Here is a 25898-nt window from a genome sequence, read left to right as displayed (position 1 = left end):
TAAAGACATGATCTTAACTGTATCTGAATTAGTTACATATTCTAGAAAAGTGAACTCAAGTGTCCACATTTAGTTAAAGGATACCTAAAGATTACGGGATTAGAATCCCAATGGCTTTGTGGGAGGATTCAGCAAGATAACTCCAAATTACTCCAAGGGCTGGTGTGAAATGGACCTCTGCACTTATTTAGCCTCTGCTCTACATTACTGACCCACTTCTGAGGAGCTCAGCATCCCTGCTGCGTGATGCCAACACCCACTCCATCTGTTTGCTTCTGCTTTCTCAGAACCTCCATTAGTCTGCGTAAGAAGTTGTAGTAATTCACACGAGCAGCTTGGGTAGCTCACACAGCATCAGCCCCACTTTCTGTGTGGTCACCTTGACAAACAGCCAGAAACAGAACAACGCAATGGGATTATCAAAAGCTGTGTGTATGCAGATTTCTGAAGGGGCAGCTTTATTCAGTCCCATCCAACCCACTATCAGTTAGGGGATGAAAAGAAGTATACTAGTGATGGTATGAAGCAACAGCTCCACAAAGGCGCATCTTCACAGCACTCGCCAATATACTGAGTTAAGCAGTTATCACAGATTCAATCTACAACTGGTCAAACACCAGCAACGAAAACAGAAACAATAAGCCTCTACTCATGACAGAAGTGCACTTCAGCAACTGAGCACCCCAAACCTCTTGCCCACAATGAAGGAACAAAATGTTTTCTAGTCAACCCTTTGTTGTTTACCCCCTGCTGAACTGCAGACCTTTAAGAAATTCGCTGGAATGGGTCTCAAGCAGAAGTTTTAATTTGCTTACTAAATCCATAAGCAAAAAACTCCAGAAGTCATTACAGTACTGAACTGACATTTGGTCTTTCCTGGGAACCCAGACTACTGATGTCAAAGTGAAATAACAGCAGCGGTCCAAAAGCCAGCTATGAAGATGAAGTCTGTGTACTGATATCATCTCGCCTGTTAGCATCAAAGCCATTTGTAAGTTTAAAACTAAACCTTATGCCAACACCCCCCAAAGAGCTCCAGCTACCAGCTTACTCATACAGTAGTCAAGAAAAGTAAAACATGTGAGCTCTCCTTCAGCTGACCCAAGGATAGGTGACAGTCCATCACAATCCAGCAAGAACTGCCCATCACAACAAGGCAACTATACAGAACAGACAAGAAACCCAGAAAATTTGGGGACAGTCTGGAAAGAAAATGCAAGTGGGAGGTGACATTAGAAACAAAAGGTGAACAGAAAACAGAGGACAGAATGAAAGGAGCCATGTGTATAGATTACAGAAAAAGCTATGTCAAACCTAAAGCCATGATCAGATAACAGCCATAACACATCTGATAGGCAGCAACCACTACTGACATCAGTTGAATGTAGATGGAACTACGACTAAAACAAAGCTTAAAAGTAGCTGGGATCAGTGTGCTAATAAGACAGAAATTGAGGTCATAAAATATGCAGTTTCTCTCTCTTAGAAACTATTCAAGTGTCAGGGGGCTAAATGTCCAAAATATTCTTGTCACCAGACTTTCTTACAGTTTTATAGAAACACACCATAGTGATTTGAGATTCATGGTTCACCCCTGACACGCTTACACACACACCTTCAGTGGGATTTCTGTACAACATGAACCTACAGATACACTTAACAAACAACCCTCGCCTCTCGCACAGCAGTTGCAATGAATGAAGTTGAGAAAGTCAAAGGGGTAGAATGCGAGCTGTTCACCTAAATATACATATATATAGGGAGCAGAAGAGAAGATCTAAAAGTACTCTTAAGTTATTAAATGAAAAGCACTTTCATGAACCAATAAAAATAGTAATTAGTCTTCAGACAAACTACTTCCACTAATGTTTCCCTTCAAATGGGAAAATGGATGCAGTTTGTAAAACTTCAACAAAACTTCCATATACAACTGAAAATTACAATTAAGAGGACTGAAGTGTTGACCAAGGAAAAACTAGTCTTTTTTTGTTTGTTTTAATGTGGAAGTGCATGTTCAAGTAAGCCTCTCCAAATACAGAGAGAGTTATAAAGTAGAAGCATATGGCAGTGTTATGAGCAAAGAGCTGCACTAGATGCACCACCAGAACATACACAAACTGGAATCCAGGTAGTAATAAAAACTGAATTGTAAACGTATTAGAAATTGTGAATGTACAAAGCATGTGATTCAGTTCAAAGAATTGAAGCAAGCAGTACATAAAACTAAAACAGGTTTTAAAGTTTTTTAAAGAATCAAAGGCATGCAACTGATTCTGTTATTAATTTGTTCACACAAATTAACATCCATTTAGTCATTTAAGTGGTTGTAAGGAATGCCGAACGCAACAGGACTTACCTTGGTATTGTCACACACTTGGTATTGCAGTTCTGAGTGGTAATGGCCTTCTCGAGCTCATCCAGCTGTCCCGTTTTCTTTAGCTTCTTGACCAAGCTTTTCACTGCTTTTTCACACCACTTCTCCTCCTGCCCATTCTGCTCACCACCACCAGCCCCTCCAGAGCCACCAGCAGATTTTTTCCACCCAAGAAGTCTCTTCACAACTGGTGGAGTGAATGGCAATATGGATGACATGACTTCCACCAGACAGAAGGCTCAGCACACAATTGGAGATTCTCGTCTGATCTCTAAAAATACAAACCAAAACAAACACATTAGCATTGAGGTTTTACTTGAAAACATTCCTTGTTTGGGATCTTCCATTATCTATATCTGCCATTATACTATAGGGCATTCCACCTCCAAACAATTCAGGTAGTGGTTCACAACATGGATCTCAAATCCACTTCAAAGTTTGATGATGAGTTTATTCCATGGCTCTACCAACAACTCAACAGCCTACCAATAATCAACCTTCCTAAACATCACTAACTGAAATCATCATGTCTTTCAAAATCCATTACAGGATATTTAAAATCTCATTTTGTAGGTACCAGAGTTCTATTTGTTTTGAATTCTGACACCCTTTCATTCAGTTCCAATCAGGACATTTACTTCACAGAAAAAATCAGGAGAGATGCTGAAGCTTTTGCTATGTCTGGCATTCATCCCTATTTATACTTCAAACCGATCCAAAGAAAAGATAGCCATTAATATATATATACATACATATATATGTGTGTGTGTGTATATACATATATATACATACACTTTCTAGTTTTATAGTTTGTATCAGGATACTTTCAGTTATTAAAATATAAGCCTCAAATCAGCTATATCATTTCAAGCTGACAGCTGTTGGAGCTTGTTTGAGGACAGCATAATCTACAGATAGAGTACTGCATTACACTCAGAACTAGTCAGTCTCATTTGCAGGCAGTAACTGGATGCCTCAATTGCTGTCAAACTTCTGCGCTCTTAGTTGTAATAGTGAGTGCCTTGCTGCAGCCAAGCACTAAACACTACCTTTAGGCTACTCAATCAGAGCTTTCTAGTCAGATTATGTGCATACCACACAGGCACACTCCTCGCTTCTGTCCAAAATATACCTCATCTAGTAAGATTTCTCATCTGCAAAACAGCGATGGTTCATTTGGGACACTTCAGGTTACGGTATTCCTGGTTGATTTCTGTTTCATCACACCTTCACAGTTTCAATGAGAACCAACACATCAACAAAAGCTGGGTTACATTCCACAGGCAGCTTTAAATAATAACTCGTCTAACCTAAATGAAAGGCCTCACCTTCATCTAAGGCTATAGCATGAGAAGAACAGTTCTTTCAGTGGTGTTAAATTATTACAGAACCGTGGCCAATACATCCAGCTGCAGGTCAAATTCTGCAGGCTGCAGAAGCGTTACACTGGATCCCCTGCTACAGCAAACTACAGAAACAACCTCAACAGCCAACATCTTCAATCCAACACAGAGCAGGACACTCGAGCTATGTATTCCCTAGGAGCCAATGCTGACAGACGTACACAACCAAATGCCACTCTCACTGCTCATCCACACACCCTCTCTTCTCAAGTCTAAGGAGCTCAATAACACATAACACAGGCATTCCCAATTCTTTAACTTCTCATTTGTCACCTTTCAACTGCTCTGATTGTCAGCATTATAAAGTACACACTTCAGTAGCCTCATTTACCACTGTGTTAAGCCACCTATTCTTCCAATCCTTCTAAACATTCTCTTGTGTTTTATCTATTTCCAGACTTGCTTTACATTTGAACTCTCACATTTTTCAGACAGTCTGAGGCAAAAATCCTCTTCTCCCCATTTCCAGAAGACTGACAGTTCAGCCCTAACTAAGCAGAATTTCAACCACTCTCCCTAAGCACATTTACTAGTTTTTAGAGATACTATCTGAAGGCGTAGTTTATCTGCTAGTCTCATGGTCATATTACACTAAAGCAATTTATTTTTAAATAGGAGGACACAACGCATTCTTTGTTACACTGATTCTCACATCTTACAGTTTAAGGAAATAGTAAATATGCCATGGCTGCAGAGTAAGTATGATTCTGGGAGGCTCTGACTTCTCTTCTAGCCACGGTTATGCCATGTCAGGGATTTGCCAGCGGTATCAGTAAGCATTTCAACAAGCTATTCCAGCAGCAATCTCGTTTCTTCCAAAGGGTGAGCAAAGAGAACATGACACAAGTAGGACAGGATTTTGTTCACCTTAACACTGCAGCCAACTGTGATGAATACACACAGGACAATCTTTCAGCCAGCTTAAAGCATGCAGAAGTTGCGTGCTACTCCATGCCCGCAGGAGGCACAGTGAGGTACAAGGCAATCCAACTGGCAACTAGTCATGAGTGGTGCTCCTCCTGCTTAACACCTTTATTGATTATCCTAAGGAGGGAACTGAGTGCACCCTCAGGAAGTTTGCAGATTATACCAAGCTGGGAAGAAGCATTGATCTGCCTGGGGCTAGGAATTCCCTATGGAATGATCTGACAGGCTGGATCAATGGGCTATGACCAACAGGATGAGCTTCACCAAGACTAAATGCCAGGTACTGCACTTTGGCCACAGCAACCACAGCAACACAGCTCTGGTGGCAGAGCAGCTGGAAGGCTGTGAGAAAGAAAACGACCTGGGATGTTGGTCGATGCTCAGCTGAACATGAGCCAGCAGCGTGCCCAGGTGGCCAAGAAGACCAATGGCATCCTGGCTTGTATCAGAAATAGCACAGCCAGCAGGAGCAGTGAGGTGGCCATCCCCCTGTACTCAGCACTGGTGAGGCCATAACTCAGCACAGCATTCAATGCTGAGCCTCTCATCATAAGCAAGGCACCAAGGCCCTGGAGAATGTCCAGGGAAGGGCAACAGAGCTGTGAGGGGTCTGGAGCAAAGCCCTGTGAGCAGAGGCTGAAGGAAATAGGATTGTTTGACCTGGAGAAGGCTCTGGGGAGACCTTATAGCTCTGTCCAGCTCCCTCAAAGGAGGCTGTAGAGAGGTGAAGAACAGCCTCAGCTCCCAATTAACAGTGACAGAAAGGCGACGGCCTGAAGCTGTGCTGGGGAAAGTTCAAGTTGGATATTAAGAACAATTTCACCTCTGCAGTCAGGCATTATAACTGGAGGTATTCAAGAAGCATATGTAACTACTGGGAAACATTCAAGACCTTTCCAAGTTTCATTGTTGTTGAACTGTTAGTAGGCAGAAGTGTGACACAAAGCAGAAAGCTGTCACTACTTCAACTGTTAACAAATTTGCCAGATTGTGCCTTAAAACTGCAGCTCTGAGTACTCAAGGGTCTGAAAGAGAGCTACCAGTGTCAGAGTGCTGGCACACAGGGAACACGTGCTGTTACATCCAACAGATTGTAACTGGAAAACTTGCAGATTGCCTAATGGTGGTGGTATGCTTCATCTCTACCCCCACAGTATATTCCGCTTCCTTGTGCACACGTTTCTATAGTTGGTCAAACTGTGATCGCTGGCAACTCCTAAAGTCGCTGTTTGAATCATGTCTGCTATTATTCAATTCTGCTGCGGTTCTCTGGAACAGGGATTAAATATTAAGCCTGTGATCCCAGCAATAACTAAGCATAAAATATGAAGGAACTTCAGGGCAGCATGCAGGCAGCCTGAAATCTTCAAGGGGAGTTTTCCTTTCCTGAGTGCCTGGTATATACTATAAACACAACAGTGCTATCAAAAATATCAATTGATTTCTCGATAACTTCTTATAAAGCCTTATGCAATGTATTTCATCCCAGTCTGCTCATCTCAAACCTGAAATAAAGAAATCAGATCTCTCCTGGTTTTATCCTACGTAATCTGGCTGAGGATCATTTCATTTTCAAGCACTCTTCTGCAATTAAGAGGACAGAAGCTAAAACAGAATCAAAGGGAAAAAAAATTTGGCATTTAAGAGAGTCTAAAAGCTTATTTCTTCCCAGTTTTAGTCTCATTTTGTGATATTATTAAAAGCTGTTGGTTTTTATTTTTATTTTTTTAATTAACCCTGAAATTTGGACAAGATTCTATGAGGATGAGAGAATACTCACCTTTCTCTTCCACATGCCTCCCTATGATAATTCCTTCATAATAAAGATATTAATTACAGCATCTTCTGTTCAATGCAGTAGCAAGACCTTCCATTACGCCAAGCAGCACTGACAGATAAAGCTTTAAAATCTACAGCATATGTAGTATTCCATGTCACCTATATCAATACAAAGTCATTAAGACTGAGTCACTTAAGAAAAGACACAGCTTTTTATCTCATTCTGAACTGAAGCATAACAAAATTTATGGCCTGCTTCTGGAATTTTTAAGCTGTGTTATTTCAAATAACAAGACAGGTGAATTTGAAACAAATTTCCTCAGTGCTAACTACCTCACCTTGCAGGACACCTGAATTCTGTGTAGTGTAACTAAAAGCTCTTTCTCCTTGCAGAGGGAATGCATTCTATTTACAGAACTTAGAGGAATGCTGTACATACACAAGCTTCTGAAGAACAACCACACCTGGAACTCAGGTGATGCACCTCCTCTCCTCACATTGAGGCTGGAATAGGACAGCTTCAAGTGCTTCCTTCCTGCATTTGGGGTGTTGAAGTTTTTTGCTGTGGGGTCAATGGTGGCAGAGAGTTGGGGGGCAGAAGAATCCAGCCCTGAGCCATGGTTCCCCCCTAGCTGAGCCTTGCAGCCAATTACCCAGCAGTGGGGAGGGCTCAGGAACACTGCCTCCCAAGGGGCTCCATCTGGCCACGGCTTCATCTGCAAAGCCAAGCTCCAGGCTGAGCTCCTGCATGAGCTGCTGAAGTTCAATGCAGGTTTCCTGTGATCCAGGCAGTCAGTAGCTCCATCTCTGGGATAACCTTAGAATGAGGATTTTGCAATATTCCATTATACAGACTCGATTTGCACACAGATTTTGAAGTTCATTATGCTCAAGCATCGCAGAGGATCTCGAAACTTTGCCTAACAACATTTTCCTCTGTACAGCTCATTGAGGAGAGAATTATCTATCTACTCTGAACACAGACATTTTTCCTCTCACTCATTTCATGAAGTCTGATTATGAAACAAATGAGAAAACCCGCATTTCTTATATGGAGAACCAAAATAAGCACCAACATGATGGTCAACTTCAGAAGTTTAATTTTTCTCCAGTTACTAAGTAGTACTGAAAACTACAGACAAATTAATAAAATTATTGTTATAAGAAAATTAACAGATTGAAAGCAACACATCACCCTGTGACACTAAATTGCATGCAACCAGAAATATGAGAAAGAAGCAAAGATGTTAATTTTACTGACCTCTGATTGGAATAATTATAAGAGCAATATATCTTAGCAATTCTCTTGGAAGCCAGAAAAAGGTACCATGGCTGCAGGCAGCCAATTCACCTGTCGGCAAAGCAGCACGCTTTTCCCACATACTTAGTATTTATGAACTCAAGAGCATTGCTCCTTAATACTGAAAGACCTCAGCAGAGCCACAAAAGCACCAAATGAGCATTCCAAACCACAGCAGTTTAAGCTCTTCTCACCTAATTTGTTTTGATTAAAACTTTCCATGGGTAACAGGCAAGAGTCAGTTCCATTAGGTTAGAAAGGAAATGCTCCTGGGTAAATCTGAAAGGAGCAGTCCCAGAACTGATTAGCAGGTACTTGGGGGCCTGTTTCAGCTCCTATCTGCATAACTTTACAGTTTCCCAACTTCGTTAAACTCTCCTTCCTCCACCACCAGCAGAGCTTGAAGAGTGTCTTCCATTAAGCTCATCTTCCTCCGGCTTAATTAAATCAAGCTCAAGCCCCAGACTACACCGACAGCAAACCAGGAGCTGCTCTCTCACAGTCTCTTCTTGGTCTCCCTTCGCACTCTGGCTGTCAAACACACTTAATCACAACAAAAAGTCATCTGGAACGAAGTCTTCCTTTCTGTAATCCAGCAGCACTGCAGGAAGTTGAAAGCAACGTTTAGCAAGATTTTCTGCCATCTCCAATTTCTTCTAGCCCAGAGAGTAACTGAGCACAACGCTGCCTGCACTCTCCATTCCATTACAAAAAACTAATCCCATCGCATGACCTGCAGCAATTCAGTTTAACAAATCCACAATTACAAATATTTTGGCAAAGTAAGCTTAGGTATTGTTTGCCTCTCGGCACAGCTCACAACCAGTTTGTGGCTTTATGATAAAAGTCATTAAATCCAATCTGAAAAGCAGAATTTACAGCTCACTTAGCAAGTCAGGCCCATAAATGGCTGCTTTCAATTACAAGGCATTTACATGCACAGTCGTTAAGGCAGAGTTGAGTACATTTGAAAAATCTAGGATACTTTTTATAATAATTAAAACTCTGTGTGCTGCTCTTACAGAAAGAAAATTTGGGAGTTTTCTTCGGTCTCCACCAGAATCATATTCTTTGTTAGCCAAAACGCACTACACCAAGCCTGTTCTGCCAGAACGTTTGTGGGAAAGAGATTAGACAGATGGAGACAAGTTTTGTCTCTTAAATCTGCGCTCCGCAGCGGAGATTTCTGAGCTCCAATAAACTCAATTACATCAACCAGCGCTCAACGCTTCTAAAAGATCAAGTGGAGCAGGAAGGTGGAGGAGCTCCCAGCAGGGCCTTTCATTTAGAGATACACTGTGATACAATTGATACACTGTGATTTTGCTCATGCCCCTTGTTTCTAAGGGTGACTGCCAAATCCTGAACCACGCAATTACAGATCAGTTATTAAACACCCCCAAGTTACTGTTAAAAGTGATCCGAAGTTTGAGCCACTCTTACTGCAATCCTCCCCCACTCCTCTTTTAGAGGCACTGATAACCAGTGCTGTCTTTCACCAAGACAGTGCTAAGCAAATGGAGCCAGGCAGGGAGAAGGAAATGTAAACTTCAAGCCTTTATTGATATTCTCATTCCCCTGTAATTCACTGGAGCTTGTGAACACTGAAGTTTCAAAGCCACCCCTCAGAACAAACAATAAAGCTACTCATGTACGCAACCACAGCTCCCACACTGTGATAACACTTCCTAGAGTCTAAACAGCAACTGCGTTCCGTTAGAGACACCTTTCGACTTAACAACAGGAGGTTCTTCCAGTCTGGAGGACAGATAAAAGACTGATCAGCCTGACCACAGACTCCATGATGCCATGAATCAACCTGAAAGCGGCAGCTCTCAAGGCTACGAGTGGAACACTTATAGACAGACCAACCCGCTGTTAGTGGGCTCCTCATACGGTGTCATTACTAACTTATGGATGCAGATGGAAGTTGCTCATCCGTGACCACAAGAAGAATTTTCAGATTTTTTTATTTTTTTTTCTGCAGTGGATGCAGCAAAAAGAACTTTTCCCTAAAACCACCCATTCAACATGAAGGGATTTAAAGGCAGAACACACATGGCTTCTTTAAGATTACGACGTCCCACCAACAAGACACAAAACTGAGCTGCATCCTACTGAACCCTGTCGGATATCACAAGAGCTTCTCCCCCACCTTTTGTTCCCTTACCTCCCCATGGTTAAATCCTGCACTGAGGCCCCTCCAATAAGAAAACAACACACAAACAACACAGCGAGGACCAGCTGCTCCATCACAGCGCAGTGCATTAGCTATGGGGGGTGTGACGTTAAATGGATCTGTGTGTACAGCCCCTATCTGCATTGAGGCCCCGGTCCGGTTCGTGTGGTACCGCCCGGACCCACTATTGGATCCCCCCATTCTCCTCCCCCCCCCCGAGCTCGGCCGCGTCCCCACCACAACAAAGGGTGAGGAGGCCCCATGGCCTACCCAGCCGGTAGCAGGCCCGCCCCACCTCCCTTCACCCCCCCCGGCCCTCCTGCCTTTCCCCTTGCCTCCCGCTGCCCCTCAGAGCCGGCCCAGTCTATCTATGGGTCCCACACCGACCTCCCGTCCCGGAGCTCCGCCGACACCTCCTCCTCCCTCCTCAGCGCTGCGCACTGTGAGCCCGCCTTCCCCGTGCTCGTTGGTCACTGCCAACGGAGGTGGGAGGGGAGGATTTCTATTGGTTGATTCGCTTGTCAATTAAAAAATGAAGAGATGACATTGGCTTTGCGCATCCTACGCAGATGATTGGCGGGTTGTGCAGCCAATGGGATGACGGCTAGGGAAAAAAAAAAGAAAAAGGAGAGGAGCGCTGGAGCCGGGTGGGCGGGCTCACCAAAAGCAGCGCTTCTCATTGGCTAATCCAGCTGTCACTCTCCGACCGGCGCGACGGCTGGGGGCGGTTGAGCCTGAGAAGGGGCAGAGTTTGTGTGTCGCGTAGTGCGCATGCGTACAGCTGTGTCTGTGGTGTTAATGGGGTGAGGCGTTCAGTTGGATGGGGGTAATGGGGGGTGAGGGCCCGTCCCTTCAGAGCCCCTCCAGGACCCCATTAGACCCCAGCCAAAGCCCCCCCAGAGACCCTCAGTACCCCTCAGCCCCAGAGTCTCCTCAGAGCCTTCCCCATGGTTGATCCCTAACATCCTTTAGCCACTTTGCAGATGCCTTCTCCTCATAGCATCCCTATTCATTTGGGTTGGAATAGGTAAAATAACCCTGTTCATTTGGGTTGGAATAGGTAAAACAAGCCTCGTTTCTTTAGGAGGGGAAAAAGCAAAAGAAGCAGACGGCATCAGGGCCCTGAAGCTGCCTGAGAAGCATGGTGGCTATGGAGGAGCCAGGTAAGGTGTCTATATTGTCATCTATAACTTCAGCTGCCCTAGAAAGCTCTTCCATCCATCCACATACCTTCACCCTCAGGTTCTGTGCCTCCTCTGTTACCTTGTGTTGAAGCTGGGTGTTGCTAGATGGTAAGTCAATGCAGTGCTGCTCAGCACATCAATGTGGTACAGGTGGATGGCAGTCCCGTTGGTGTATGAACCTGCAGTGAGAAGAGCATCAGCATCTCAAGGAAGGGCTCTGGGGGTTCTCCCAGGGATCAACACCTTCCAGAATGACGTTCTCATGGTTATTTCCCAGCCACTGTTTCACCTGTCGGGCTGGAAAGAACAAAGGGAGTAACCTGTGATCTAAAGACAACATGATGAAATGGTGATTGGCTGCGCTGTGTGTTGACTTCCCAAAGGCTGTGAGCAAATCCCCGAAGAGATAAAAGGAAAAAAAAAGCGATATCAGATAAGTTGAAAGACACCTGGGATTTCTAAATGACTGGACACTATCAGATATCACCGTGATGATGAAGACAAGCACCAAGTGCATTGCCAGGAAGGCAGGGCCTTGGAGACAGGGCAGATAGTTTGTGCTTTGAGTTCATTCTTAGCAGTGTGTCAGAATTATCTGTTCTATGGAAAATAACAAAAGAGAGAGATCCAAACAGTTTGGGTACAAAAGGATCAGCCAGCAAGCTCAAGACAGGGAATAATGTGTGGTGAAAGTGACTGTGAGTCCATGGAGAAGCACTGTGAAGTGTTCCCAGATTTCTTAAACTCATTGTATTGAAGCTCTAGCATATCCTTCAATAAGAGCTTTGATTCTTACATCAGTGGTTGCAGTGCTGCTTCCACACAATCTTCTCAGTCACAGCAGCATGTAGTAGACTAAATATGTGCAAAGGAGCAGTCTTCCTCCTTTAAAAAACTCCAAGACTTAAAGTCGGGAGCAGCAGCCAAGTACATAAAAAGACATTTCATTTTCCTGCTCTTCTTTTCATCTTTTTAGTAATGAAAAGTGTCTGAAATGTTGAAGCTCTAACTTGTTCACTACCTCTTCCAAAATGCAGAAGTCTGTTTCCTATACTGCATAAATCACTCCAGTTTCAGATCAGGCTCTTAGATGATTTCAAAGCAAAGCAAAAAAGAAGCAAAAAGCACAACCCAACAATAAAAAGGAGTAGTCACACAGTGCAAAGAACTTGGTGGCCTCTGACGTAAGCTTGTCAAAGTGGAATTAAGAAGTAATTAGTGTAAAATAACACGCTAAAAGCAGAGACGTATTCCTGATGTATCAGAGCGCAAAGTGGTTGGTGTTCCTGTTATAAAGTACATCTGTCAGATGCTATAGAGCTAGACAAGGATCTTTATAACTGACATCTCCTGGATGAAATTCATAACACAATCAGAAGATTTATGTATTTATCATAGAATGGTTTGTGTTGGAAAGGACTTTGAAGATCATCTATTTCCAACCCCTTGCTGTATGCAGGGACACCTCCCTCTACACCAGGTTGCCCACAGCCCCATCCAGCCTGGCCTTGAGGGCTTCCAGGGATGGGGCATCCTGTTCGAGTGCCTCACCACCCTCACAGTAAAGAATTTCTTCCTAATATCTAGTCTGAATCTACCCTCTTTCAGTTTGAAGCCATTTCCCCTTCCAGCTTTCCTGTAGGCCCCCTTCAGGCATTGGAAGGCCACTGTTTATTCTCGTTCTTGATTTGCATGGCATAATTCTCTTGAGTAAATGATGAAACTATCTTAACTTATCCATATATCCTCACAGCCAGTGACTAGTTGTTCTACTCTGCCCTGAAATGGGTCAGGAATTCCATACAGTCAAGGCAGTAAGGTCGTGATAGAGGAAAATTACAAAGGCTTGGTAGCTCAGATGCAATCACAGACATTACACATACTTTAAACTTGGTCATCTCAACATCATGGCAGTCTCCTGGCTTCAAAGCCTCAGCTTTATGCCTAACTGTAGGTGTGGTCAGCCAGTGCCAAGGAACTTCTTACACCTCTTGAACTCAAAACACTTTAATTATGGCCTTAAGTTGCACTGGGGGATGTTCACATTCGATATTGCAAACAGTTTCTTCTCTGAAAGAGTGGTCAGCACTGGCACAGGCTGCCCAGGGAAGTCACTGTCCCTGTAGGTGTTCCAGAACCATGGAGACATGGTCAGCAAATGTATGTTGGGGTTGGTCATGGGGATCTTGTAGGTCTTTCCAACCTTAGTGATTCCGTCATTCTATGATTCACCCTTCTAGCAAGTGCCTGGCTGCTCTCAGCTGCCCATGGCCATTGCAAATAGCATTTCTTTCCTTTGCCTTCCTGATCTGTATAGATCTGACATGCTTTGTGCTATCAACATCTCTGGTTTTTGTTTTGTTTTTTTTTTTCTCAGGTTGTTCGACCATCATTTCCTATTATCCCAAAGACAACACCATTTGTAAGCTTGTGTCCTTCAGTTTGGATTAGCTGAAGTTGATTAGAAACACATTTATGCTAACCCCAAGTAAGCCATCGTTAAAGTGAAATAGCCTTGTTTACAGAGAGATTTACACCCGTTTATCTTTATTGACTTAAATAAACAAGAGTAATTGAGAGGAGGCCTGGGGGACAATGGCTTTGTTTCTGACTTAATGGCAGGCCTCAGTCCAGCAAGGATTTGTGTGCACGCTCAAATCTGTGCAGTGAATGGGTCTGTTCAAGGCATTGGGATCAGTCAAAAGAATAAAATTCAGCGTAAATGCAGTCATTCATTTGTTGGTTTTTTTTTTTTATTTTATTTTTCTCTTTTTTGCCATTCCTGTTCCCTTCTTCTGTTTTCATTTTTCCAGCAAACTGAAATGAATTCATCATCACACTGAAATCTGCACAATAAAATAAATAGTTGGTGCCTCCCTAGCAAGGATCAAAATAAACCAATTTATGCTGTGATCGGTTATTGCAATACAGTCTGCTTCTGTTTTACCCTGTGTGAGATGCACTGTGCTAATTAAGCATATGTTTGTATAGATTAGTCTCAATGAGATTTACCCCACTTTTCTACACCATCTGTGCTACATCAGTAGCGGAGTTGGAAGTGATTTCTCCATATATTTTCTCTATTAGTTTATGAAGTATCTGGAATCCTTTGAGATAAAAGTTTTCTTCATGTTATTATTGGTCTTGCAAAGCTTTAGCTGCAAATTTTGAATATTTGTGCTTTCAAAAACTGGTGATTTAAGACAATATCACTTAAATAGGTGCTGCTATTTTGATGAATAGCACAGATAAAGCAAGCATTCAGAGAAGCCACAGAAATCTCCCTTGCTTATTTTTATTTCGAGATATAAAACATATATTACTGTTAGGCAGGTGGAGACATCACAAAATAAAAATATGGCCATAATAAGAAACGAGGCTTTAGAAATACACTGGGACTTCATCATTACAAAGCTGCCGTTCTGTTTATTTCTGGTCTCAGCATTAGCCATGATGAGTAAATAACTTACTCAAAAATCTCCCTTCTCACAACATCTGGACCCAACCAATGGCTTCTGTTTCTTGGGGAAGGGGACAGTTGAGCCTCTATTACCTGGCTCTGCATTGCAAGGGTCAGGCTGAGTTGGGAAAAGGGAAATCCACTCTCTGCAGAAGTAAATGTTCCCTTGTTTTACTTACAGAGTGCCTTTCTAGCAACACATACAAACTTATCTCCCACATGGTGGAGGATGTTGTCCTGATCCCATGTCCTTGCTGCAGGATTTAAGTCACTAAAAGTTTAAAAGTCAACATTTAACCAGAATCTTCAAATTTATGACCAAGACAGACCATTACAGTCATCTCTATGTTATTTATTTGAGGGCCAAATCATTTCCTCCATAGAATCTCTCTTTTTCCAGCTCACAACCTCTGCAGCTCAGAGCTACTGACCATCAGTTCTGGAGAAGGCAGCTCATCTCCATCCATGAGGCTGAGGTGGGAGAAATCCACCAACCTGGAATGAAAGCAAGAGCTTGCATGGAATTTGTTTCGCTTCAGCTTCATGCCATTAGAGCTCATTATGCCTTCTGGGGGGGTCTCATTTTGCTAGACTCACGTCCATAAGAAGACATCTCCATTGCATGTAAGGATTTGACAGGTAGGAGAGAATTACGTCTCAGTGGTTTTCTTAAATGAATGAATGAATGAATGTCTCTCACTGCAAGGAAAGTTTCCATACTTAAACATTTATTCCAAATACTCTTTACTTCTGCAATGTCTTTTTTCAAAGTATGGAGACTTAAACTTACATTTAAATACATTGTATAATAACACTTCTCTATTTAGGACAAGGCAAGAAAAAAAGGTCAAAGAGAGTAATGCTCAGTAATCAGGGAATCACAGCATTGCAGGAGTTGTAAAAGATCTCGAGAGATCATTGAGTCCAACCCCCCTGCTACAGCAGCAAGCGTGTAGTATGTGTTCATTCCAAGATAAAGCAGTTTCCAAGTCTACAGAAGCAGTAATCTGCAGCAATTTGTAATCAGCAGTACCTGGAGGCAAACAGTGCCATTCCTGAGAGTCAGTGCCTTGCTACTCAGCCTCTGGCTTGAAGGTCAATGCAAACAGAGCAGTTTGGATCTCAGACTCAGCAGTGCGTGGTATCAGAGGCATTCCAAGGACCTTGTGCTTTCCTTTACATAATTAATGCAAGTATCTTGCACCAAGTAAGGATTAAATGCAAGTTTTGGCAAGTTTAAGGCAAGTCTTCCTTCAAACTCCAACAATTCTACGATTCATTTCTATTATACAGGTGATAGATGTTAGTGCTTTTGCAAAGCAGAGACTGACCATTTTGACCACATGAAGCCCCAAGTGATCCTCATGAGTGGCCTGAGAATGCAAAGCCTTGAAGGACCAGCAACTGAGTGTAATAATTAGTGTTAAGTTTTGTGAATCTCAGCTTGTATTTGGGCCAAAAATGAGGGAAAAGAAAACCCTTTTGGAGCTAAAGGAGGCAAAAGAACGAATAAAGAGTTGGAAGGGGCCTTGAAGATCACAGAACCATGGAATGGTTGGGTTGGAAGGGACCTCAAAGCCCCCCAGCCCCACCCCTGCTATGGGCTGTGTGCCCCTCACCAGTTCAGGGTGCTCAGGGCCCCGTCCATGGGGGCACCCACAGCTCTCTGGGCAGTCTGTCTGGAAGCTCCTTTTCAGGATATCTGTAATTCAGAAGCAGAACCCATCTGATTGAGCTTGACAGCTCAGGCGTTCCAGGTGCTCTGTGTAGAGTTCAGGGCTTGTAGGCTGGATTTTGCAATACAAAACACTCAGCATTACGGCTGACTGCACTGTCTGGGGAGGGAAAATCAGTCTGAACTCTTTCCACTCTTAAGAAAGACAGTGAGACATGCCTTGAATCCGGTATCATCCTGCCCAAGAAAATGTTTGTCTTTATCTTAATGCCTATACTGATGGATTCCATGTAGGAATTGCCCTGTCCTGCTGGTGCCCCAAAAAGTGACACCTGGAGGGTTTGGCTGCTGTCTGATCACCCCTCCCTGGCTGCCCTCTCCTCATCCTTTTACTGCTGACACTGTTATTTCCCCTGGAGCTGGAGGAGAGGTGCACGTAGCATCTCACCACCCTGTGTCCTTGACAGCCAACTGTCATCCTCCCCACAAAGCTGCCTAGATGCGGCGATGTGCTGTCAGCTTACAGAGTTAACAAAATGATAGGGGAGAGTATTTTCTTTGTGAATCCTCTTTCAGTCATCATATTTACAATTTACAATTCCAGACAGGTAAGACCATCGCCAAGAAAGAATCAAACCATTTCCTCCCATCTCCTGACTTCATGCCTTACCTTGAGCACTGCAGCTGGTGTGACTCCACACCATTACACGGTTCCATAATGGCCTCAGCTGGAAATGCTGGTGGGAATATTGGGTCATCCAAAAAAGGCAGAACCTGAAGAGTCTTTTGACTTCAGAAAAGGATATTTGGAGCGTGTTTTTGGTCTGTAATGTCCGAAAGGAAAATAAATGCAGTGCAGGATTTGCAAGGCTAAATGTGCTCTATCTTTTGAGAGGTGCTCAGTGCCATCCTCTTATCCCTACAGGTGCATAGGGGCAGTGGAGACACCAGTATCAAGGCTTTCCTTTTCCAAAACAAGATGGAAACGTGAAAATGTTGCTAATGGTCCCTGGCCTAACGTAGATTCCAAACTGTACCCCAGGCTATGCTGGGAGTGTGCAGCTGGAGAAGGGCTGAGCCTTGATCAGGTCCCATGGCAGTAGAAGAGCATGTCTGGGTTTGCTGTGTACAGTGGACTTTCCTTCCTCCTTATCTGTATCTACAGGTCCTGTAGGGTCTTTCACATTTGTTTTGCTGCCATTTGCACCAGCAGTAGCGAGCTATATCTGCTGGTTTTGTCCCTTCATGTTCTCCATATGAGATGGAGGAGATAGTATGCAGTTGTAGGCTGGGGATTACTCTCTTCACAAAGAGTCAGTAATAGTTAAATAAATGATATGCCATAGTGTCCTCATGCTAATAATGCTAATTCCAGCGACCGGGTTTAGAAATGGGATTAAGGGGGATTATACCTCATCTAATGCCTGAGTGCTTGTCTGTTCTCCTTGGCTCCCAGTGTGAGCTCTGGCTGTTTCACACACACACATAAAAGATATTCCAATGCCAATCCTATCCCTACCTATGCCCCTATGCCTACCTTTATCCCTAACCCATTGGCTGAGAGCTGGTAACACTTCAACAGCTGCCCTAGCAACTTCTCTTCTACTGCCCAAGGCATCCCAAACTACTTGCTTCATGTCTCTGTGTGATATTCAGTTGCTGGGATGTGACAGTGAATGTGAGGTGGCATTCCACTGCCCCGGAGTAGTGTATGGGTTGGACATCAGTGAGAAAAATTGGGTGTCATCATGCTTTTCCCTTGTCCATGCAAACGACACTGAAATAACCATTTAATTCTCCTCAACCAGGACTCACTTTGCATGGAAATAACTCAAATAATTCATCTCTTCACCTACTGATGATGAGGAGAGGCAGGCAGCATGTCAAGGATCTCCTCAAGTACCAGTGCCTTCCACCACCAATGGAATACACAATCTTTTGGGCTGGAAGGTCTCTGCAAGGATCATCTGGTCCAACTCCTGCAATGAATAGGGGCACTTATTTCTCAGTCAGTGTACTTAGAACCAAGGTCTGGAATACTTCTTCCCCAGAAAATCTTCAGAAGACATTTTTTAGTTGGTTTCATGTTGTTGGTGTCTTTTGTTTCAATGAAATTAATTATTGTTTGCATCAAAGTTTGTAATTATCAACCCAGAGGAGTCAGTGCTAGTGTGCCTGCAGCATTTGCTGTTAGGAGAACAGGAAAGAGAAAAGAAGAAATGAGATGTTTTGCTCAATTATATCCTGGAGAGGAGCACAGATGCAAATCAAAACACAGCAGTGGAGGAAGACCCAAGGATTTAGCAGTTCTGAATTAGAAAGAGGATTTCAGCCATGTACTTCAAGTCTCTAATCTTGAGTGAGCAATAATCTAAATCCACCTAATAACAATGAATGAAATTAGAGTTCAGTTAAGTAATTACCCCCTTTTTTTCCTCTATCATTCAGAACAAGTCCATCTTTCATTAAACTCCATCGGAGCGTTATGTTAAATCTCAATGATATTAACTATTGAATTTTAAATACTTGGTTGATCAACATTTGTGTCTTTTTTCAGCTTTCAGTGCTAAGTGAGCAGAGGGAGTTGGAAAGGTAAAGAAACGGATTGAAGCTGTGCTGAGGAGCATTGGACAACAGAACATTTGGATTGGAGGGGACCTTAAATATTGGTGAACCATGGGATGGTTGGGTTGGAAGGGACATTTAATATCATGTAGTTCCAGCTCCACTTGGGTTGCCTGAAAGAGGTTTGCACATGATTTTGAGCTTGGGGGAAAAGAAAAATCATAACCTCAAGGAATGGTTACCCAAGGGGTGTGCCTAGGGGATGGTGCCCATCCCAGGGGATGGAGAGTTGAGAACACTGAAGAAAAAAGCAGAAGCAGAGAGGAAGGAATGGCAAATAGCATGCGTGAAGTTGGAAGGTTTGGGCAATGCCAATGTTGTGATCTCAGTGTTAGGCCCTGACACACACTGAACTCATGAACTCATACGTCTGTTCTGCCAGCACAGAAGGGCGTTCTCCTGGAGGAAGAAGTGCACAAACTCTTGTGTCTTCCCATCTGCAGAAGCTGAGTTTTTGGGCCATGTCCTAGAAGATGAGGGAAGCTTGAGGACTCATAACCAACAACTGCTGCATTGACTCTTCTGTCCCAGAAGCTTCCAGCACAACCAGAGACCTCACACCTGTATGACAGCTCTCAGCATGAAGCAAGTTGAAATGCTGCCTACTGCTTGGCCACATCTGCCAGGGACAGTTACTGCCCCTGTCTGTCCCTCTCTTGATTCCAGCTTTTGCACCTATCTGAGCTCTTGGAGTTACTGACCACATCCCAGCTGACAGTGAACATCCACCCAAGAGCAAGGATGCATTCACGAAGCCTAGGAGAGGTCATGGTGTGACTCAAACCCCTCAATAGCAAACATTCCCAGTGTCACCCTGAGCAAGCTGCCCCCAGACTGGGATGAGCCCACTGCCCTGCTGGCCCCAGCCCTGAAATTAGCTCCCAAACCCCTCCTACCTCCTCCTGTCACAAATCCCATCACACCCTCAGAGTGATCAAGCAAAAGCAGGCAGGCAGCATCCCAATCGATACAGCTAATGTATGCTCCCATGCCGCAGAGCCTCAGATTAAGCCATAATCCCCTCTGCAAAGATGGATCAAGTCATCATTTCCATTTTACAAAGAGAGGAGCGAAGGCAAGAAAGCTCAGCTGCTTCCCAGGAGGAGCCCTGCACTCAGCGCTGTGCTATCCCAACGTCTTTCCCAACCCATTGCATGGTGCCACTCACCCCATAGCAAGGCTGCAGGAGGTGCAGAGCCCTCCAGCCCCTTCCTGGTGACACAGGGACAGATCAGCACTGTCCCATGTCACTTCTCAGAGCTTTGTGAAAATGCTGGGTGTGTGACTTATTTACAGATTGTACTAGAGTCCATGTTGGATGGAGCCCTGGGCAACCTGACCTGATAGGTGGCAACCAGCCCACAGCAGGAGTTAGGAATAGATGCTTGAGGTCCCTCCTGGCTGCTCATTTTCCTCTCCAAATAACCGCTCCCATCGCGTTTCATGTGGAGTGAGCATATGGGTTGGCATATGGGGAGCTAGAGCAGCAGCTGGTGCAGAGCCATGGGTGTGTGGGTTGCAACATCCCCACTGTGTGCATCCCTCCCCATCTGGGGATGTGCAGCCAGACTGTACCTTGGGCCCCATGGATGGCAAGGGATGCTGGAGGCACAGAACCTGCCATAGAACAAACCCTAAGGTGTTTGTGTTTTGCACCCTGTTTGATCTCTTGTTTTCTTGCTTTTCTTCCCTCCCCTTGGGCCAGAGATGCATCTCCACCCTTTGGTGAGCAGGGGCTTTCTCCTAAGGTTAAAGAATCATAGAACCATAGAATGGTTGGGTTGGAAGGGATCTTGAAGATCACAGGACCATAGAATGATTGGTTTGAAAGAGACCACGCCAGGATCAAGTGTTCCAGCAGCACATCCTAAGATACCCACATGCTGCAAGGGAGACATGAGACTGTGCCTCAGTTTCTCCCCAGGAATATGAAGCATTACAGTCTTTTCTTGCCATAAACATCCCATCAAGAGCTATGGGTGGGTTGTCTCCACCAGCACAAGAACAACTATTTGGTTGTGGTTAATTGGTGCGCAGAAAGCCCTTGGTTGGTAGATGCAGTAGGACACGATGGAGAGCTGTGCCTGCCCCATACAACTATGAGCACAAGCCTATGGGTACCGGTGACAGCCGATGTCCCCAGGCCACCACACGAGGGCAGTGCGGGTTTGAGCTGCCGACAGCTCATAGAGAGAGAAACCGTGAAGGTTTGAGGGGTGGAAAAACCCCAAACTGTGCGCTTAGGGCACCCCTGTTTTCCTGCGGGCTTCATGTGAGGGCACTGCGCCCATCGTGCAATGCCACCATCGCACGCCATCATTCCCCATGTCCCAACCCCACAGCAGCACAAAGGAAGAACACGGAGCCACTCACTGCTTCGGTAACACTTTATTTTCCTCCAGGGGTGTAAAATGTGCAACAGGGACATCTATAGGACCTCCACTTCGTTAGCCAAGGGGAGTCGTGACCAAACCAGAGAGGGAAACAAGAGATCTGGTAGCATTCTGCCAACAGCCCACAGTGCAAGTGGTGTGAACCATCAGTTCAACGCAAGAGAACAAGGAACAAAAAGGCATTTCCACGCCACAGGTATGTTCCCTCCAGCCAGCTTGGTGGCACAGCTCCTGGGGCCAAAGGGGCAGAGAGCAGCGGGGCCACGGGGCATCTTCTGCAGGAAGGGCTTTTTGTTTTCTCTATTTCATTTTTGCACTTGGGAAGGAAGGCACACACAGCCCAAAGAGGTGCAGGCTGTGCCAAAGGATGACAGCAGACCCCACAAACCCAATCGCGAGGCATTCCCAAAACAGGTCTCCCTATATTTGCCTTTTGCTTCCCAAAGTGCAAGCTTCCTTCCTTTCTTTTTCTTTTCCTTTTTTGCTCTGGATGCTCCAGCAGATAACAGCAGCTGCTCGAGAGCAGAGTGCAGCCGTATGTTGCTGCTAACAAGCATCTCCCAAAGCTGGTTTTCTTCCCACTATTCCCCTGTGCCTGATTAGCGCACGGCTCCTCCGAGCGACTTTCACATTTTCATTTTACCCTCCCCTTGAAAATCTTTTTTTTTTTTTTTTTTTTTTCCCTTTTTTTTTTTTTTTTTTTTTTTTTTTTTTTTGACATTATAAGTAAACCAGAATATGAGATCGGGTTGAAAACCACACAATTTAAAATATAAAATGAAAATCTCACTCCTTGAGGTGAAGGCATCGACAGGATGCTCAGCACCACGTGAGCTGCAAAGCCAGATGTGAGATACCAGAGCTCTCCAAGCACTTTAGCTCTCATTGAGGAGGTGGTGGGGTTTGTCTGGCCTGGAATCACTCTCCTGCCTGCTTCCATGCAACCAATGGATGGAGATCACTTGGCAGGCAGAGTCATGGAATCACTCGGTTTGGAAAAGATCTTCAAGATCATCCAGTCCAACCCATCCCCACCACGCCCTCTAACCACGTCCCTAAAGGTGAGGACACCTAAAGCTGAACGTTCAGCACGGAGGTGTCTCAATAGGCACAGGGTGCCTGTTCTATAGTGTGGAATTTGAATGACATGGAGTGGGTCCCACTGCTGAAACCCACAACCCACCCTCCAGGCTTCTGCACCTCTTAAAAACAGCATTAAAATAACATGGGAATTTTGCAGCTTTTTAGCTGCAGTGTGAATGATGGGCTCACAGTGGTGCCCTCTGTCGGGACCTGCCACAGCTGGACCACAGGACATGGGGTAAGATGACCAAGGACCACCTCCCTGTGAGCTGCATAGAGCCCTACAGCATTGAATCACAGAATCACAGCATGGCTTGGGCTTGAAGATTACAGAACCATAGAAACATGGAACAGTTGCTTCGGAAGGGATGTTAAAACCCATCCAACTTGGCCTCAAGCGCCTCTAGGAATAGGCGCCTTCCACAGTGCTCTGCTGCTCTGATGGCATGAGGATGTCAGCCCCACAACACGCCTGCCCACCAGAATACCTGTGGCCTGGAGTCACCACCATGTGCCACCATCATAGGGTTTGCTCTCCTCCACCCACCCACCCCAAAACACGCTCCCAGCTCTGCACAACCCAACCCAGCAGCAACGCGGGAGAATCAACCTTAACTCAATAGTGGTGGCCATCAGCATTGCTATGCCAGCATCCCCATCCAGTGGGGGGCTTCAGATCCTGTGATGGCTCTGGATTTCCAAATAGATTTGTACAGATGGAGCCGAGGTTGGGGGTGAGGAGGGGGGGCAACTCAGCTTCCTCAGCTTGGCGAAAGGCAAGAGCACCAAGACCTGCTCATAATTCAACAGCATCAATTCACAGACTTTAATAAATAGGTAAAATTCTTGCTTTTTTAAGAAATTTTCATTCGCTTTCTAGCTTCGATGAAAGTTAAGGGTGATTGTCCCGTGAGTAACTAAGGCAAATTTATTGGTGTGTGTGTTTCTCTCTCCTTTTTTTGTTTTTTTTTTTTTTTTTTTTTTTTTTCCCCCGGGCCTTCCCCTTCCCTTCTCCCTTTTTTTTTGTATATAGCGCTCTCATATAAATATTTTTATATATAGAAAACTGTGCATGTTTTTTCCCCCTATAGACATATGGGAAAAACAAAGGGGAAAAAAAAGAAAAACCACAAATAAGGACAAAAAAACCCAACAACAACAACAACAAAAAAAACCCCAACGTGCTTCAAGTTGTTGTAGATCATACAGTACTCAGCATCTTTGGATATTTTACAACGACTCCAAAATAAACACCTGAAGGAACCAGTCCTCGACAACACGTTGCCGCATGGGAAGTCGACACAAGAGTTAGAAGAAATAAAAAGAGACAATGAATGTTTGATGCAGCTTCAAAAGGTTTTCTTTCTTCTCCCCATACATTTGTCTCCATTACTTCCCCATTACATTTCAGAGTGGAACCATCCATGGGGCAAACCAAGGACTGGGTGGAGATGGACGGAGGTCCCTTCATTCCCTTTCATTTGTTGAAGTGAAGGAAAGGAAAAGCCACCCATTTTTAACATCTAGATCTGAGCCAACGAATGGTGAACACGGATGATTTCTACTTGCAGGCAAGTAGACAATCACATCTACAAGAAATCCCCAGTGGCCCCTTCCCCGCAAAGCCCCCATGGTGCCAGCAGCAGGAAAACTTGTGCATCGGGATTGCTTCCAACCAGCATTGCAGATTCAGGGACACCCGGGTGTTTTGTTGAGTTTTGTCATCAACACGTGGGTAGGAATTAGACGGAAGGGTGAACTGAGGACAAACACCCACGGTCAGCAACGGTGAATTCTCAGTGAGCAATCCCGAATCTTTGGTTTGAAATGATTTTCATTTCAGAGTTCTCTCATGGTTTGTTTTTTTTTCCCCCAAAGCTCCGGATCAAAACTGATTTCTGATTCTCCCACAAGTCTTCCTTTACCTTTTTAAGCAACTGAAGTGAAAAATGCTCATAACTGAAGTTTGGTTCTCTGCATGAAATCAAGAAATGAGGAAAAAAAGAAAAAAAAAAAAAAAAAAAGAAAAAAGAAGAAAAGAAATAAGCAAAATATCCCCTTTTCCACCCAGATTCCACCTGGGTGATACCAGAGCCTTTTTTTTGTTTGTTTTTTGTCTTTTTTTGTTTGTTTGTTTGTTTGTTTTGTTTTGGATGGTTTAGGACTAACCAACCAGGATCCCCTTCAGAACTAGTTTTGTTGCTAGAGTTAGGAATTAACTAAAAAATAAAACAACACAAACAAAAACAAAACAACAACAACAACAAAAACAAAACCAACCAACCAACAACTCCCAAAAGTCCTTTTTGACCCAAATGGTCAAGGAATGTAACATACCAAACCCAAGCCTGGACGTCTCATGGGTGTCCAGTGTCCCCCAAGCAGGGAGTCCCTGGGATGGCCATGCCCCATGCTAAGGCAAGTGATGTTTTGGGAGTGCTGAGGACAACAGCAGCCTTGGATGGAGCCACCAACGTTGGGTGACCCAACCCAGAGCGCATGGTGGAGGAAGGCAGCAGCCCCACCATGGCCTAGTTGGTGGCCTCTGGGATGGGCGCCATGTGGCCCAGCCCTGCCAGGCCACTGAACCCCGTGCCCCACGGGTCGGCCAGAGGGAAGAAGGGTTGGGCCGCCAGGTTGTCGCTGTGGCCAAGGGCGAAGGCAAAGATGCCCGCGTTCCGCTCCATGTCTAGCTGTGCTCTCCGCAGCAGCTTCCTCTGGGTGTCCTCCAGCTCCTGCAGGCTGAACGCCGCCTTCGTCCCGCTCATAAAGTGCTCAGGGCTGGGGCCAGGAAGGCACATGGGAAGGCCGCCCACCTCCTCCAGGGCTGGCGGCACCATGAAGGCCTTCTCCACTGGTGGGCCACTGGGCCCAAAGAGCAAGCCGGCCGCCCGCCATGCTGCTGGTTTGCGGCCCCGGCGCGGTCGGGCCATCCGGCAGCTCTGCCGCTTGACGTGGCGGTGGAGGTGGTCGGAACGGGTGAAGCTCTTGTAGCAGAACTCACACTGGTAGGGCCGGACGCCCGTGTGGATGCGCATGTGGTTTTTCAGGTCGTAGTTGTGGATGAATTTGGCGTTGCAGTGGATGCACAGGTAGGGCCGCTCTCCCGTGTGCTTCCGCATGTGGATTTTGAGCTTGTCCTGCCTGCAAAGGAAGAGAATTCAGACTCATCCCCACAACGTTCTGCGGACCAACCCAAAGTGGCTCAGCTTGGGAAAAATCTGACAAACCCACCCTAAACAACCCAAACCGTTTCTATGGCTTTATGCTTCTAAGGAACCTTTGATGGCCTTTCCAACCCGACCACTCCATGGGTTCTGCGGATGATGACTGAGGTCACAGAATCGTAGAATCACGGCGTTGGAAAGGACATCTAAAGACCATTTGATCCCACTGCCCTGCAAGGAACCACAACACCCACAGCTCCATCAGCCCCATCCAGAACAAACTTGGGTGTCTCCGAGGTTGAGGCACCCAACACCACTCCGGGCAGGTGCTTCAACTCACACAGACAGA

The 25898-nt window shown here is 44.9% G+C and overlaps 2 protein-coding genes and 1 long non-coding RNA gene across 10 annotated transcripts in view; 1 reads left to right on the top strand and 2 right to left on the bottom strand.

Moving 5' to 3' along the window:
- The window catches only part of SMAD2 (SMAD family member 2), a 38398-nt gene extending 27966 nt beyond the window's left edge, over nt 1–10432 (bottom strand). For all 3 annotated transcript variants that reach the window (XM_032441308.1, XM_015848207.1, XM_015848208.1), the window contains exons 1-2: nt 10350–10432; nt 2357–2645 (exon numbers count right to left, since the gene is read on the bottom strand). In XM_032441308.1, coding sequence (XP_032297199.1) covers nt 2357–2592 — 236 coding nt within the window. In that variant the 5' untranslated portion in view covers nt 2593–2645; nt 10350–10432. The remainder of the gene's footprint in view (nt 1–2356; nt 2646–10349) is intronic.
- A 252-nt stretch (nt 10433–10684) lies between these two features.
- Nucleotides 10685–22010, top strand: LOC107305712. 3 transcript variants are annotated; one of them, XR_004305582.1, is made up of 6 exons: nt 10685–10765; nt 11023–11125; nt 13524–13634; nt 15007–15245; nt 18839–19671; nt 21309–22010. It is a non-coding gene; the product is annotated as an uncharacterized LOC107305712 (long non-coding RNA). The 3 variants fall into 3 exon arrangements; XR_004305580.1 differs by lacking the exons at nt 10685–10765; nt 18839–19671 and having other exon boundaries at nt 10772–11125; XR_004305581.1 differs by lacking the exons at nt 10685–10765; nt 13524–13634; nt 15007–15245; nt 18839–19671 and having other exon boundaries at nt 10772–11125.
- A 1563-nt stretch (nt 22011–23573) lies between these two features.
- ZBTB7C (zinc finger and BTB domain containing 7C) overlaps nt 23574–25898 on the bottom strand; it is a 93526-nt gene continuing 91201 nt past the window's right edge. For all 4 annotated transcript variants that reach the window (XM_015848221.2, XM_032441324.1, XM_015848222.2 and 1 more), the window contains one exon: nt 23574–25526. In XM_015848221.2, coding sequence (XP_015703707.1) covers nt 24914–25526 — 613 coding nt within the window. In that variant the 3' untranslated portion in view covers nt 23574–24913. The remainder of the gene's footprint in view (nt 25527–25898) is intronic.

Source organism: Coturnix japonica, chromosome Z (assembly GCF_001577835.2).
Source record: "Coturnix japonica isolate 7356 chromosome Z, Coturnix japonica 2.1, whole genome shotgun sequence".
In the NCBI taxonomy this organism is placed as follows: domain Eukaryota; kingdom Metazoa; phylum Chordata; class Aves; order Galliformes; family Phasianidae; genus Coturnix; species Coturnix japonica.
This window is presented reverse-complemented; position numbering and strand designations above follow the sequence as displayed.